We start from the raw sequence: 17,010 nt of genomic DNA on the forward strand, positions 1-17,010 counted from the left end.
AGAGGATACAGGTGAGATAAACATGAAATGTTCTCATTCTCAAAAGAATTTCTGTATCCTAACTGTAGAAAATAAAAATTAACCAATCAATTAACTCAAACATTTGCTGAGTTTGATGCTTTCTATGCATCAAGTTCTCCATCAGACTATGTGAATTCTAAGATGAATAAGCTTGGCCCTTGTTCTCAAAGGGCTTTGAGGGTAACGGACTGGAAGAATCTTTATTCCTGTGTTTACTGAACTATACAGTTAATAATCCTCTCACTTCTTCCATCCTGTCTTTCTCTGAAGATCTCCCATTACTATCCTAACTTCCTTCAGAAGAGGGTCACAGAAAACTTCAGAGCTTCAGGGTCAAAGCAAATGGCTCTCTCGGCCTGGAGTAGCCTCCCTGAGGAGACCAACTTCCATTCTCTGGAAGGGTGAGTGATGTGAGCGTCTTTGGTCTCTCCTTTCAAAGTACTAGATATAACATTTTACAGTTACTTTGTAATTAGTTTTATTACTGTCCCACTTCATTGCTTAAACACGTGAGAACAGGGATGATTTCTGTTTCCTGTTTACTGATATATACAAGTATCTGGCTCTCAAACATGCTCCAAAAGCATAAAGGCTGGTATGAGATGAGTGTCAGTAGCTAGTGTAGTAGCTATGGCAATGGCTGGGGCTCTGTGGGACTTTCGGAAACCACTATGGATCATAACGGAAGGAAATATTACTTCATACTGGACACACATGCCTAAATGGTTTTGAGTATATGAATATTAAAATAAGTCTCTATCTACAGAGTGGCCAGAAACAGCTGGTCACACTTTATTTACTTACATTTATTTTACGTATATAACTAGGTAGCTAACTGTTAATTCGGTGATCATTTATAAACACATACATATAAAAATACTCCACTTAGATAACTGTGTCTTCTAGATGTTACCAGTCTCTGAATAAGCATTTAGTATCAGTGGCTTAGAGTAGGGTTACTTTTAATTTTTCTACCATCAAATAAAATTCAGAACCTATTTTTCAATTATTCAGGGACTAAGACCATATTCTGCAAAACACTCCTACTTACAAGTTTTCACTGCACTCCCAAGGAATGACTTATGATGTTATGAGGGCCCCTCTCTATATCAAGTTGCAGTAAACTTATATGCAACTCTGAAAAACTCTATGGACAAGTTTTGTCCATAGCAGGTTTGCTCAAGCCATGATAGTTTTGGAAACATATAGTTTAGCTCTAAGAAGAATTAAGACTATTTAAAAAAATTTTTTTTTGAAGAATTAGATGCTAGCTACTTGCTAAACTCCCAGGTTGTATTCTTAAATGTACTACTGAATCAACAAATCAAAGAAAAAAGAAAATGTGATACAAAAGCTGACTGTGCCCTACAGTCATTTAAATACACAAATACATTAAATTCTCAAATACAAGAATCCTAGTCATTTTCTTTTGCAGTTATATAATCAAGAATCCTTATGCACGCAGATACACACAGTAAATCCTCTTAAGCTATTTGTCAATGTAAAGAACCATAAAATCAAGATACTATATTAACTTAACTTAAATGCATGATACATTTTCAGATGCATTAAAAGCCTCCAGACCTTCTACTTACTGGTGAATATTAACTACACATTGAAAGATTCATGACCTACTATTGTGCTCGATATGAATGTTTTTAATTATCTTTTCAAGTTCTATCTCCACATGTAGACTTAAAATTTCTTCCAGATAAATTAGGGAAAGAGTAGGCAGTGCTGGAGGAATGGCTCAAAGGGCTGTAGCACAAGCTCTATGAATCGCACAGTTTGTCCCCAAGCACTGCTGATAAGACTGGGATGGAGCAGCAATGGATTAGAATCAAATTCTAATTCTCATATCTATAGACTTTATTTCTCATGAGGCAATTCCAAAGCAAAGTGAATATATAGAAATTATAAAATGATTTAAATATACTTAAAATATTTTTATCATTGAGGTATAAATTATAAACCCATGTAAACCCTCTAATGAACAAACTACCATGTCTATTATTTCATTTCATCTTCTGACGTATGAAGGATAGTGCTCAGAGCCAAGCATTCAGAGTTCTGAGTGGAAAACAACTTTTAGAATATAATCTTAAGGAAAGAAAGGAAGAAGCCAAGAGGATCTCTCTCCAAATCATAACTACTGTAAACATATAATCTAAACTACAGCATTTAAAAAAAAATGATATTTCTCTCAATTATATAAGTGAACTGTAGTGAAATAAAGAGTATTCTTTCTGGTCTTCTTTATATATAATTTATTCCCTCTATAAATTTAAGGTCTGGAGCGATAACATTGCAGGTAAGGCGTTTGCCTTGCATGCGGCTGACCTGGGTTTGATTCCTCCGCCCCTCTCAGAGAGCATGGCAAGCTACCGAGAGTATCTCGCCCACACGGCAGAGCCTGGCAAGCTACCCGTGGCATATTCAATATGCCAAAAACAGTAACAAGTGTCACAATGGAGACATTACTGGTGCTTGCTCAAGCAAATCGATGAGCAACATGATGACAGTGATACAGTGATATCAATTTAAAATGTCTCAGACTATTAGGTGTGACAGGTGACAGAATAAAAACACTCTATCAAGTACTGAATGTCCATACTATTAATTTCAGGTCAAATAGCATGTTACTTATTAAATGTTTAGTCTTACTTTCTCAAAGGCTAGCATTTCAGACATTTCCCATTGGCTGACATCATGTTTCAAAGTGAACTAACAGGGACAAAGCCATAGGACACAAGGTAGGGTATTTATTTTGCGTTGTGGGCTGATGTGAGTTCAATCCTCTACATCTCATACGATCACTAGAGTTATCTAAGAGTGATCTCTGAGTTCAGAACCAAGAGTTGCCCTGAGTACTGCTGGGTGTGGCCCACCCCTCCTGTCCCACCCCCCTTTTTTTAAGATTTAAAAAAAAAATCTAAAAAAAAATAAGTGAACTACTACAAAGGGCAGTTTTCTTTGCTGTTTCTGATTTAATACTTCTAAAACCAATCTCCAAGTATAGAAAATTAAATTATCATTATGGGTTTCTCTCTTTAAGTATAGTTGTTAGCGTACTTCAGAAATTAGTAATAACACATTCTAAGACTTTATGATATTATGCTATCTATTGTTCTAGCCCTTTAATTTTAAATGAATCTATTATTGAAAAGGGATAACTAATGGGCCATATATTTTGTACCCATAAAGTCATCTGGGAGGAATTTAAATTTCAATAATGTCTGTAAATAATACAAAAGTACAGAACACTTTCTTTTCCCAAAAATGTTACATTTAAAAGCAGAGATGGCTAATTTAACTCACACAGTAGGTTTTATTATGTAGCAAAATACATTAAAAAAAAATTGGGTGGGAAAAAGAACTGGTGGTGCTTAGAGGCTAGGGTGAGGTGCTTAGAGATCAAACCAGAGATGAAACTTGCACTCCAATACACAAAGCGTTCACTCCAGTACTCTGAGCCCTCACCAAGGCATCACTCTCAAAGTTTTTAGTGTTCATGAACCCTATGCTAACTACCATACTAAGCCATAGAAAACTACAAGAGGATAATGTATTCATTTATAAGACTAAAGCACTTTAAGATAATCAAGTTCAGAGATCTTTACTCCCTTGCCTCTTACTTAAGAAGAAAATTAGATGAAAAGATGAAGTACTTGTCCAAATGAAAGCTGTAGTTGGCACATCCAGAGGAACCCAAGTTTACCCCTTTATTTTGAGAGGGAGATGATGGTAAGAATGTGCTCTCTTATTAGAGCCCAACGAAATGATTTTTTAATTACATTATTCCTATTTCCCCTGAGAAAATGATTCTCTCTAGAATTACATTTGGCTAAGATGTATTTCAAGATCTATTCCCATAAGACAAGATAATTCTCCTAAGTTCTGACCATTGGAAAAAATAATACTATTAAGGTAATGAGTCACATATTTATTACTTCCAAAGTACCAGATCCTCAACTTTATTGAAAGCTTTTCATGATAAAATGGTTAAAAAAGTAAACTTATAATCTAGAGATAGTACAGTAAGTGGTGTGTGCCTTGCACGCAACCAACCCAGGTTCAATCCGTGCCACCCCATATTGTCCCGAGTCACATCAGGAATGACCCCTGAATGAGCCAGAAATAAGCCCTGAACACAGCCAGGTACGACCCCAAAACAGAAACAAAGGACAACAACAACACAAAGAGTAACCTTGATTATATGCTATCAATATTTAGGAGAAAGCACTTTCTCTGAAATGTTTTTTAATGAACTTTTCAGTATTGTATTAGATTCCACTTTTGGTATTAGAAAAATTAGCAGTGGCAAGAGAAACCAGGTTCACTGTTATTTTTATTTAAATTCTTAGGAAGTCACCAGAGCTATACACTCTGTGGTACTCAAAGGGTCATACAAAGGATTGAACTGAGGAACTCACACATCACACATGTAAGACACACACTTATCATTAGTCACACCTCTGGCCTCAAAAATTTATTTTAAGTTGCTTTATTTTTTATAATGGCTATAAATAAAATATATAGAATATACTGTGGATCAATTTATATAAAACTAGATATGAAGTCATATATAAAATGCTTATATGAGGAAAAATCATTAAATTATTAAAAAGAGGGAACAAGTGCAGGACAACCCAAGACAGTCAAAGAAAGGCACCCACTATAGGTTCCAGCCAAATACAAAATGATTTGACAAGTTAAAGAACTGCATGAACTATAGGTATACAAGATTGCAGGGAGTCTGTTATTGCTATTTAGGTGTGCAAAGCTCATAAAGACTACTAAGTTCTTTTTAAGAAAACACAGGACAGACCTAAAAAAATATGCCACTTTGGTTTCAAGAGCTGTCTTGATCCCAACACATTTGATTTGGGATTGTATTGATTCCCTTTTAATATTTTTGTTCATTTTTGGGGGCCACACCTGGCGATGCCCATAGGTTTCCTCCTGGGTCTGCACTCATGAACACTCACGGTGCTCAGGGGACCACACTTGGCAACAGAGATCAAACTTGTGTCAGGCACGTGCAAAGCAAGTGCCTTACCCACTGAACTATCTCTCCAGCACCTCAATTCCTTTTATTGAAGGATGTAGCATAAGTTAGAAGACATTTAACTAATAAAATAAAGACTTTCTAGTTTGTCATTGTAAACTGGAATCTCTAACTTCACTTTGAACTCATCTATCTTTCAATACATATAGTGAAAACAAAGCTATAGAAAATAGTACAGAGCAGTTTTTAAGCTCCATTCTTGAAGGGATCATCTGATAATTCCAGTGCTATATCTAAACTTTGACTAGGAATAACTGGGTTGGCTCATCTATGTAAAAAGAAATGTTAGGCAATTAATTCCCTAAACATATTTTAAAATGTAACTGTACAAATAAAACCAAATTTCGCATGTTATCAAGATTTTTCCTATGCATGAATTTGAACTTAAACATTTTCATATATTTAGTACATAAAATTTTTCTTTGAATTTCTGCTGTGAGATGCAGCAAGTCCTTAACAAATTTCTAATCCTGCAATACTCCAACTTTTAATGAAAACTATTATGATTTCACTTCATGCGTTAACAAGGTTTTAATCAGTTTTTCTCAAACTTAAAACCATGGGCAGCTCTTATGCCTGAATACTTTTTCTCTTTAAGTGGTACATTTCACTGTTTTTGATCTTCTATTCATTAGAATTTGATAAATTGGGTTGCATTTTTAATCTCAGAGGTGTAAATAACAATCTCACATAAATAAAAGGGGAAACCAGACACTTTTACTTTAGTTTCTTTAATTATATAAAATAAAAGCTTTTGGTTGAGAAAATAGCAAGGCAACATTTCATGCATTTAAATTATTGATACAAGGATGCTCACTGGCAAATCAAATACATCTTCATTATCTTACTTCCATTTTAATATACCTAATATCCATTCATAAATGGAAACTGAAAAGCATTTGTAAATTTTAAAATAAACAAAATCTTCTGATTATAGAAAGGATCAACAGAAACAGTCACGAGTCATAAGCTTAATTCTACACTTTTCTTGGGAACATTTAAAATTTGCCTCACAACATCCCTGTGAGGTGGGAAATTCAGTGTTCTCAGTTGACAAAAAGAAATGAGCAAAATGGCTAGATATGAGTAAAATGTCTTAAGAATAAATGGCACGTGTGAATCAGTTTTATTTTGAAGTCCAGGAAAATTTGGTTGCTTATATTTCACTGTCTTTATCAGGAAAAATAGCTGTTTTGATTCTCAAGAAACAAGAAACAAATTTTTCTTCTTCTTCATCAAACTCTTCTAAGTCTTCTAAAAATTACATGGAGCAGCATGAAAGCATTTTTCCAAAGGAACAAAACATGAGAGTCCACAGCCAAGTCTTTTTTTTTTTTTTCTTCTACTAGTGGAGGTATCTTAAGTGAAGCTAGGCACATGCAGAAATCCACACAGTTCAGAATCTTCTTTAAAAGTACTTCTTTTCACTCTTCAAAAGAAACTGATGATGCCTGGGTGTTGTTAAATAAACTGTCATGTTTCTTCCATATTGTTCTCTTCTCAGCCAAGGTTTATTTGCATCTTTTCAATTCAGACAAACTGCAGATCCTCTTCTTTCATTGGAAATGGTGACTTCACTAAATTTCAAAATTAGAGGTTGTCACAGAAGTCATCTATCAAAGAAAACTGGCTATCTCCGCAATGGAAGAATCCAATTTGGAGAATTGATCTTTTCTGAATTAAAAAAAAAAAATCCCAACAACCTATCCATCAGGTATCAGGATATAATGCAGCAAGGAGTCTACGTGTTCCACACCCCGACCCCCATAAAATGCTCAGGCAGGGTTTTTTTTGAAGGCAGTAGGAAAAGGGGAAAGAAGAGGTCTATCTAGGTATGTACATTTTTCTTCTTTATTATTCCTGCCAAACATCTCTCCCTCAAAAACAAAAATACCTTGATACTATATCTAATACTAATTCAGAGTTACATGTCAAGATGCTCTAGGTCATAAGACCTCTAAGATAAAGTACATGTCTCTTCTTTGCTGTGGAATCTGAGACTTTCTGACCACAGTAATAGAAAGATTTGCTACACCTTTAAAAAGAAGATGAAAATATTTGTCTACTATATAGTAAAAGTCTACTTGAGCTCCAATGACACCTAACAATACGGTTCTTTAGACAATTTAGTAAGTTACTAATATCCATTCTCCATATACCTAGAGGAAAAAAATTATTTCATAAAGCTGGGAAGGCCTTAGCTTATAACTTGGCATATAAGTCACTTCTAGAACAATAACTTTATTAAAAAAAACTATTAATCTAAAGGACTGAGTAGGCTTTCTGGAAGACTTTCGCTAAAATGCCTTTCCACTAACCATATATTACCAGCTTAAGCTATGAAGTATCTATAACGAGCATAAGTACTATAATTACTATCATATATATATTCTAAGTATATATGAAGTTTCATATTAGGTATTATGGCAAACTTCTGTTGCTAAAAATTAATGGGTAAAGGGGGCCTTAGGTGTTTCAAATACATAAGACTAAAAATGTTAGCTTAATTTATCAAATGACTTAATTTTCTATTTTGTGTACAAAGGCAAACTTTAAATGTCCTCTGATATTCCTGTATTACTTAAAAGTTAATGCTGAAAATTCTATCAGCCTACATGCACAGAGAAATCCAAAGACTATGATAAACAGGTAGAACAGTATTGATATAAGACAAATACTGATCACAAAACTGTTTAAACTGATCAGTTAACATATCCATAATGGACCAAAGAAAACACATGATAGATCTTTGCTAGAGTCCTACTTACACTAAAAATCAGTTATTTGAAGTTATTAGCATTTCTTTTGGGGGTGAGGGGCTCCCAAGCGCAAAGGATTGGGAGCCTCTCCCAGTGATACTTGGCCAGCTAAGCTAGGAAGTTCAACACAAGGGCCTAAGGCCATGGAGCTGCTGTGGGCCCTGCAGAACTGAGAATTACTAGGGCCACCCAACGGTGCCTGAGGGTCTCCAGAGCTACACCCAGTAGCGCTCAGGAATCCATGCAGTTCCACACAACTTAAGTCCCACGCATGCAAAGCACATGCCCTGACCCTCCTGCTATTTTTCTGGCTCTATTACATTTTGTAATTAAAAATTACTGAAGAAAAAAAATTGAACTATTGATAAAAATCAAAGAAGTAAAATGTACCCTTATTTCCAGTGTCTGTAACAGTTGCTTTATGTTTTGAAAAAATAAACGTCTAAGAAACTGAAAAGTTTATATATTAGGGAAATTAAGGCCCATGATACTGGTTTTGTTTTTTTAAATTAAGGTATCATAATTTACAATAGTATAAAAACTGTTATTATTACTATTTTCAGTTTGGGGGCCACACCCATCAGCGCGCAAGGTTTACTCCTGGCAATGCACCGAGGGATCATTCCTGGCAGAGCTCAGGGGACCATCTGAGGTGTTTAGGATTGAACCTGGGTAAGCTGCATGGAAGGCAAGTGCCTTATCTGCCGTACTGTCACTCCACTCCCCGAAGCCATTATTTTATTGTTGCAGAGCTGTTGGTCTATGATATACAGGGCTGACCCAGGTTCGATCTCCAGTAACACAGCTGCTGTGATCTCTCAGCAGAGCCAGGAGTGAGCCCTGAGCACTACCACAGTGTGCCACATTGCCACTCCCCCAAAATATTGGTGGCTTTAAAGGAAAGAATTCTTCCTCCCACTCAAGTTTTTTTTCTTTTTAAAATAAACATTTTTATTAATGTTAACACATGTTAACCTATAAGGCTAACAGAAGGAAAGCAAAATCCTGTATTTGTCAAAGCATATATCCCTTGAGTTAGCAACTGTGCAACTGAGGGAAAGAAAAAACTAGCCAATAATTATAAATAGTAAAAGGGCTGGAGTAATAGCACAGCGGGTAGAGTATTTGCCTAGCACGCGGCTGACCAGGGTTCGATTCCTCTGCCCCTCTCAGAGAGCCCGGCAAGCTACTGAAAGTATCCTGTCCACACGGCAGAGCCTGGCAAGTTCCTTGTGTCGTATTCGATATGCCAAAAACAGTAACAAGTCTCACATGGAGACGTTACTGATTCCTGCTCAAGCAAATCCATGAGCAATGGGATGACAGTGATACAGTGAATAGTACAAACACTGAAAACCTGAGAACATAAGGAAACTTCCTCACTATGATAAAAAGCACATACAAAATCCCACAGCTGAAATACTTAATGATGAGTGACAAAACTTTCCTTTGAAGATCAGGAACAAGAGAAGGATATCCACCCTGTCCTTTCTATTCAGCATTATACTGAGGTACAAAAGAAAGAAATTACTTTTAAATAAATTAATTTTAAAAGTAAAACAAAAAGTTATTTATATTAAAAAGTAAAAGTAAAATCATATCTATGCAGATGACATGACTGTGCATATAGAAAATCAACCACTAAAAACACTATTCTTAAAAAACATAAAAAACTATTAAAAGTAATACAAGTTGGATCAAAGAGACAGTACAGGAGTTAAGGCACTTGCCCTGCATGTGCCCAGTCTCCATCAATTACCCAGCATCCAGCGCCCTGAACACAGTTTTGTGTGGTTCCCACACCAAAACAACAGAAAAGTAACAGTCTACTAATTTATAGGTTACAAAACCAATATACTAAAATCAACTTTAGTTTTATACACTATAAGTGAACAGTTAGAACACAAAATTTAAAAGAGCAACTCCACTATAATAGCAACAAAAAGAACAACATACTTAGAAATTAATTAAATAGTAAGTGCATAAAACTTGGGATCAGGAAGATGGCTCAAAGGCTCATCAGGGAAATGGCTCAAAGTCAAGCATGTTTGCTTATAGTGGACACAGGTTTAGTTCTTGGCACCACATAAGTCTCCAAATACCGTATCAGGTACCGCCCCCCCAAAACATGACAAGATCCTATATTCATGGACTGATAGATGCAACATTGTTAAAATGACCATTTAAGATGTTCTATAGATTCAACAGGATACCTAACTCCCTTTCAGAATCTCAACTGGATTCTTTGCAGCTGATCTAAAAATTCACTTAGAAATTTTAAGGCCTCAGAATAGTCAAAAAAATCTTTAAAAGAATAAAGCTAAAAGACTAACATTCCTCATTTCAAAGTTAACTGCAAAGTTATAAGGACCAAATGGTACTGGCATAGGTTAGAGATAGCAATGGGAATGAACTGAGGGCTGAGAAATAAACTCTAAGATTTACAATCAACTGATTTTTGACAAGAGTGTCAGGTCAAGAGTGTCAGTAGACAATTTTTGACAAGAATATCAGTAGAAAAAGAATGACTCTTTCAGTAAATGGTGAACAGAAAACTGTATTTACATGCTGAAGAATGAAGGTGAGCCTCTCACATCTTAAACAAAATGTAACTCAAGATAGATCAGACTTAAATGTAACAGTTAAAACCATAAAACTTTGACAAGAAAATATAAGAAAATTCCTCATGATTTTGGATTAGGTAATGAGCTACATATGACCAAAAACACAATGAAACAAAGGGAAAACTGGAATACTGGACTCATTGTAACTAAAAACTTTTGGGGCAAGGATACAGCCTAAGCAGCACCCAAGCACATTAGCTCCAGCTAAGCATCTCTGGGCGTGAATGCCAGGCACTGGGCACTGCTTGGGAGACTCTCCCCTCCCCAAGAAAATTGGACTCTTCATATTGCAAAGGACACTTTGTGAAGTGTCAAAGGAAAAGCCTGAGAAAAATCAACAAATCTTTTATCAGATAAAGGATTAATATGCAGAATATATAAAGAACTGCAACTCAACAATTAAGAGATAAACAGTCCACATAAAAATGGGCAAAGGAGGGGGGCAGAGAGCACAGTACAGTGAATAAGACATTTGCTTTGCAGGCGGCCAACCCGGGTTCAATCCTGGGCATCCCATATCCCAGTGCTCTTGAGCACTGCCAGGAGTAATTTCTTTTTTTTTTTTTTTTTTTTTTTTTTTTTGCTTTTTGGGTCACACCCAGCGATGCTCAGGGGTTACTCCTGGCTCTGCACTCAGGAATTGCTCCTGGCAGTGCTTGGGGGACCATATGGGATGCCGGGGATCGAACCCAGGTCGGCCGCGTGCAAGGCAAACGCCCTACCCGCTGTGCTATCGCTCCGGCCCAACCAGGAGTAATTTCTAAGTATAGAGCCAGGTGTAACCCCTGAGCATCACTGGGTGTGACCCCAAAAGAAAACAAAACTTAAAAAAATGGAGGAGGGCAAAGGATCTATGCAGCCAATTTTCCAAAGAAGATATAAAAGTCACCAATAAACACAAGAAAAGTTTAATTTCATTTCTTGCACATGACTATTCAGCTTTCCCAGCAACATTATTTCTCCATTTTACACTCTTGGGGCTCCTTGAGGTCAACTATTGTTCATATCTAAGGGTGTTTCTCTGGACTGTCAATTCTATTTCAATGGTTGGTCAGTGTCTTTTTATTGTTACACTGCTTTGGAGTTTTTTAAAATGCACATACCTTAATTTAAAATATTTTATTTCTAAAAATACTAACAAACATCTGCTCCTTTAGCAATTTTTAATAAGAACATTTTTCCTTGTGGTGCATATAGTAAAAACTATGATTATCTATAGTGTATAATAAAGCAGAGAATAATGAAATGAGTTATAGCTGTAAACTGGATGAGTTCCCACACTATATCTCAATATAACCATTATTAGTACTGGCTAAGAGGATTTTGTCAGAACTAAAAGGGTAAACTAGTTATTATTAATAATAATGAAGATTACCAATTAATTAAAATTGGTTCCTTTATTAATAATAAAGTTATTGATATCTTGTTATTCCTTCCTACTGTATAATAATCTTTAATGATAAAGATCAAGTTGCAGAACTCAATTACTCCTTTCTGTCATTTTGGTAATAGTGAAAGCATGCGTATTTTTTTGCTCAATGTAGGATAACATTGGTTTGTCCTTTCTCCCTTGCCACAGGGAGCTTAGGTTTATTGGGTTATACCCATCACAGTGCTCCCAAGACACTCCCAATTCCTTTGTTTATTGGAATATAGCTCTAAACCATAGGCTTAACACTGGTTTTAGGCTTAACACTGGTTTGTCCTTTCTCCCTGGCTGTAGGGAGCTTAGGTTTAAGTAATACCTAAGTAATACCCATCACAATGTACCTGAGACAGTCCCATTCCTCTATGTTTATCTGTAACCTCTTACATTGTACTCTGCTTCCCCAACTGTCAATCACCTGTATGCCCTAATCAGACTCTGTTAACTTGTAAGGTCAGATCATTCTAAGGACACTGGATTTGTATTCGTAAGTGAAATATTGCCTTTCTCTTCTCATGTCTTTTGCATAGTTTACTTCAGAGCATTGTCCTTTTTTGTATAGACACAGGAAGACAGTTAATACTATGCTTTTGTAACTGGGAGTTAACTGACTCCGAATAATATTCACTCCTGGGCATCTCTTGACTTAAGTCTCAGCTGCCCTTAGATCCTAGCACCCCAAAAGCAGGGTTCCAGCCAGGGACTGGATGGACCCAGGGCAAGCTGTGAGCTATCCTGGGATCAAAATGGGCCAAGCCAAAGCTCCACAATATTTAACTATAAGTTAACAGCATGGTCATGAACAAATGCTGTCATGATCCAGAGAATAACTACCAGATTAGGACCCTATTGGGGCTAGAAAAGACTAATCTGGCCTGAGCACTGTCATCTGAGATCTATAACGAGATGCCCCCAGGAGAGCCACCCTACAAGCTTAATGTATCTCTTACTGTGTCCATACAAAATGAGTAATATTATGAATATTTCTGTGTTTGTTGGACTAAAGAAAGGAGAAACACACCTATAGATGGAATTTCACTTCTGGGTGGCTTGTCCTGCTGAATGAGAGTTTGTCCTAGAAGAAGCTTCCCCTGAGGGAAGGACTTTACATCTGTTGATTGTATGATCACATCTAAGTGTAATCCCAAACCCCTCATGATTTGAGATATAACTAAGGCTGTAAGAGTAGGTGAGGACAGAATCAAGGAGAATCTAGGAGAAGTATGAAGGAGGAAGACCCAAGAGGAGGATGAGGGGGATAGGGGAAGGGAAGGAGGAAGAGGAATGTAGGCGAGATTGGAATAAACTGCAACTGACACCCACCAGCCTGGCCCTCGCTTCCTCCTTAGTCTGCCCATTGCCATCAGCCACCCAGGGGTGGGGGAAGTGGCAGAGACCACTGAAGCAGGTGGTGAGAGAGAGCCACCATGGGCTTCGTACTTATTTTTTTAATACATAGCTCAACAAATTTATTTTTTCATTTTTAAATTTTAGGCAGCACCTGGAGGGGTTTGGGGAGACCATGTAATGACAGGAATTGATCCAGGGCCAGCTGCATGCAAGACAAATGTATTCCTAAGTGCAGAGCCAGAAGTATGCCCTGAGCACCTCCACGTAGGTGCAAAAGCAGTAAATAAATAAGGTAGATGTGGTGATTTCACAGAAAATATATCACTGAACTACTGCACTCACTGAATAATGAGAAATGAGCCCAAGACCTCGCATATGTGTGGCATGTATCCCACCACTAAGCTATATCACAACCCGCACAACTTCATATACAGGAGAAAAATCACCTCAAGAAAAAGGCTAAAATATTTCATTACTACAAAGATACATTTTAGCATCTATCACTGATTTAGGAACACTCTTTACTAACAAACTCTTTAGATGATCGAAGCATGGAACCAAAGAGCATCCAAAGCAGGAATTCAATTTTTGATTTTTTTTTTTTTTTTTTTTTTTTTTTTTGCTTTTTGGGTCACACCCGGCAATGCTCAGGGCTGACTCCTGGCTCTGCACTCAGGAATCACTCCTGGCCGTGCTCGGGAGACCATATGGGATGCTGGGAATTGAACCCAGGTCGGCTGCGTGCAAGGCAAATGCCCTACCCGCTGTACTATGGCTCCAGCCCCCAGGAATTCAATTTTTGAGAAGGAAGATGTTTTATTCACTGTTTACTGAAGTTTACTGAGCAGCAGGGCCACACATGAATGAAATGCACTCTGGCCCAGAAGAGACTAAGAAATTAATGTTAGCTCCTATTCCTCAGTTTGTAAGCAGCAACGAATTTATAGAGAGCAGAATTCATCAGTCTAGGGTGGAATGAGTTCTAGAGAACTTACTGGAGGAGGTGGTGCTGAAGTTTACCAAAGAGCCAGGGATTGGTCAGCTGATGGAGCAGTTAGAGGCAGAGTCAAGGAAGAAGAAAATATGAAGAGAACTAAGTATGTGAGTTGAATGCATGTGTTACACACATTTGCACACACAACACCAACTATTCCCAAGAGAAGAAAGACTATTCCAAAATCAAGGAAGCAAACACTTGCAGATGAGTTTGGTTGTATGTGGTGGCTTACTAGCAATCTGAAGCTAACTTGCTATACAGTCACGAGGTGAGGAGGCTGTGGGGAGGCCTATTCAGTCCATGATCATCAGGCCTAATCTGATGATCATGGTCTGATGCACAGACATCAAGCCAATAAACTATTTTAAGGAGGAAAATGACATGGTCAGATTTTGGTTTGAAAGAATAACACTTGCAGAGAGAGTAGTATGTCACAGAAGACAGATGTACAGGATTCCAACTCTGCAAACTATATTCTCAACACCATCAAGGAAGGATATTACAACAAGAGTTATTACTAACTAGTTATCTACTTAAAAATCCTTACTTGAACAAACAATAAATAAGATGCCTTTTCAAAATCTAGGCTAGGACCAGATGGATCATCTAGTATCATAATTCACAAATTTCACACATTTACGTGCATGGATTGTACACCACCATCTTATGCCTTACTACTATAATAGATGGAAAGTCAAAACAAAATCCAAAGGATGAACATCTCCCACTAAACCCTAGAGTGCAACAGTCATATCACACACCTCCACACTTCCAACTGAATGCCTTCTTATGGACCTCTCCAAAATAAGGAGAGAAAAAAGGTTTTTGAAAGCTGTGCACAAGGAAAATATCATAAATCATCTTACATAAATCATAAATCTCTTCCTTTGGGAGTGACATTACTTGAATTCTAACTCATTTGAAAAGATACTGACAATAACACTCTGCCATACATCATGACCGTAAGGCAAAGGAAGAGAAGGGGGCTGCTGGGTTAATGGAAGCAGAGTGACAGTACAGCAGGAAGGTCTCTTGCCTTGCAAGTGGGTTCAATCCCCCTGTGATCCCCTGAGCCTGTCAGGAGTAATCCTTGAGCACAGAGCCAGGAGTAAGCCCTGACCACCACTGAGTATGGCCCCAAAACCAAAATAAAAATAAAGGTTGGGTTAATGATGTTTTCATGTTATATGAGAGCATTTTTTCTTGCAAATAACATATATAAGTGATAAGGTCTAACAAAATACTTCAGCAAATTTTCACTTTCTTAAAAATCCTTTAGAAGGCATTAGCAGAGAGTGTTAGTTCTTAAAATATTCAAGATAGGAAATTGAAGCCTATATACTTAGAAAGTAAGAGAGTAAATATTCTTGTTCACTAAACTGCATTTTTATTGCATCTTACTAAATATATAAATTGTTGCTCAGTTCTAGAGAACACACAATTATATATATTCCCAAACCATGACAGCACTTCTTAAAATGAGCTATGTGTTCATAATTATGACAAAGGAAGTTCTGACATTTCTGAATTGAGTTACAATCTTTCACAAATTGTTTTCACGTTCAAATTAATTTTTAGGAACTGAATCTAATTTTTTAGTTTCAATGATGAAAAAAATACTGGGGACAGAAAAATCGGACAGCATGTAGGGCACTTGCCTTAAATGTGGTGCCTTAAGTGTATGCCTTAAATTGTGTCTAACCTGGGTCCAATCCCCAATATTCCATACGGGTCCTGAGCCCTTTAGGAGTGGATCCCTCACCACAGAGCAGGAAAAAGCTCTGATATGGCCAAAAAAGATAACAAACAAAAAGGAATACCAAAAGAGTGACGGTATTTAAGTTTATTTTAACTAACAATAAGAAGCTTGTAACCGAAATCTTGAGGTGCAAATATATTTGTAATTAAACACTTATAAATTCAAGTTTTAACTTTACACAAAGTTTCTGTCCAAACAAAAGTTATTCAGAAATATTATTTAATTTGCGCTCACAGATATGTTTTGCCAATGATCCATTAAAAAAAAAGGGGGGGGAGACAAAAGGCTTTATCTGTACATAGTATACCATTCCAGTCAACTAACAGTCACTCTCTTTTCCTGACTGTAATATCCTGGAAGTGCAAATTGTATATGATTTAAAATAAAGCACTTTTTCATTTCCTTTTTATTTTGGGATTACCATGAAATGGTACTAGAAGATCATGCTATGCCTGAGATTAAATTGGGGCCTCGCATATGCAAACCATGCACTCAACCCATTAAGCTATCCACTTAAAAAGCCCAGCACTTTCCTTCTTTGCATTTTAATTTGTAACTAAATATGTGAGCACAAATTTCAATGAGTCAATTTTAGAAATAGTGCAAAAAGCTTTAATTATGATTTTAGAATAGTAGCATTCTAAAGCTAGTAATGAATAAGGAAATCAGTCTACTAAATACAAATAAAATGAATCCACCAGATTTCCTAACTTCTGGTAAATTCATAGGTATGATTTGATCAAAATCAACATACTGAAGAGTAAGTTTTCTGCATACAACCTTTAATGAGTATCTGTTAGAAACACATGAATTGGCAGGAAAACTTTTTTTTTTAACAGAATAGAAGATACATGCAGTACCCCCAAAATGCATATATTCTAACAGCACCACACAAATACAGTATTTAGATATTATAATAATTTAAATATAGTTAGCCCTTAAAACAGTCTATTAACTGTTAAGGTATTCAAACTGCTTTTAAAACAGTACAAAAAATAACTTCATG

At 36.6% G+C, this 17,010-nt stretch overlaps 1 protein-coding gene across 2 annotated transcripts in view; it reads right to left on the bottom strand.

Moving 5' to 3' along the window:
• Positions 1–17,010, bottom strand: part of HOMER1 (homer scaffold protein 1) — a 128,461-nt gene that overhangs the window by 50,021 nt on the left and 61,430 nt on the right. Inside the window, exon 6 of one of the 2 annotated variants that reach the window (XM_055137743.1) lies at positions 4,284–6,666. The exons of the other annotated variant lie outside the window; for it this stretch is intronic. Within the exon in view, the coding sequence (XP_054993718.1) occupies positions 6,615–6,666 (52 nt within the window). The 3' untranslated portion in view covers positions 4,284–6,614. Of the gene's footprint in view, positions 1–4,283; positions 6,667–17,010 lie in introns of those variants that run through there. 2 annotated transcript variants of the gene reach the window in all.

The sequence above is a fragment of the Sorex araneus genome, chromosome 1 (genome assembly GCF_027595985.1).
Source record: "Sorex araneus isolate mSorAra2 chromosome 1, mSorAra2.pri, whole genome shotgun sequence".
Taxonomy (NCBI): Eukaryota; Metazoa; Chordata; class Mammalia; order Eulipotyphla; family Soricidae; genus Sorex; species Sorex araneus.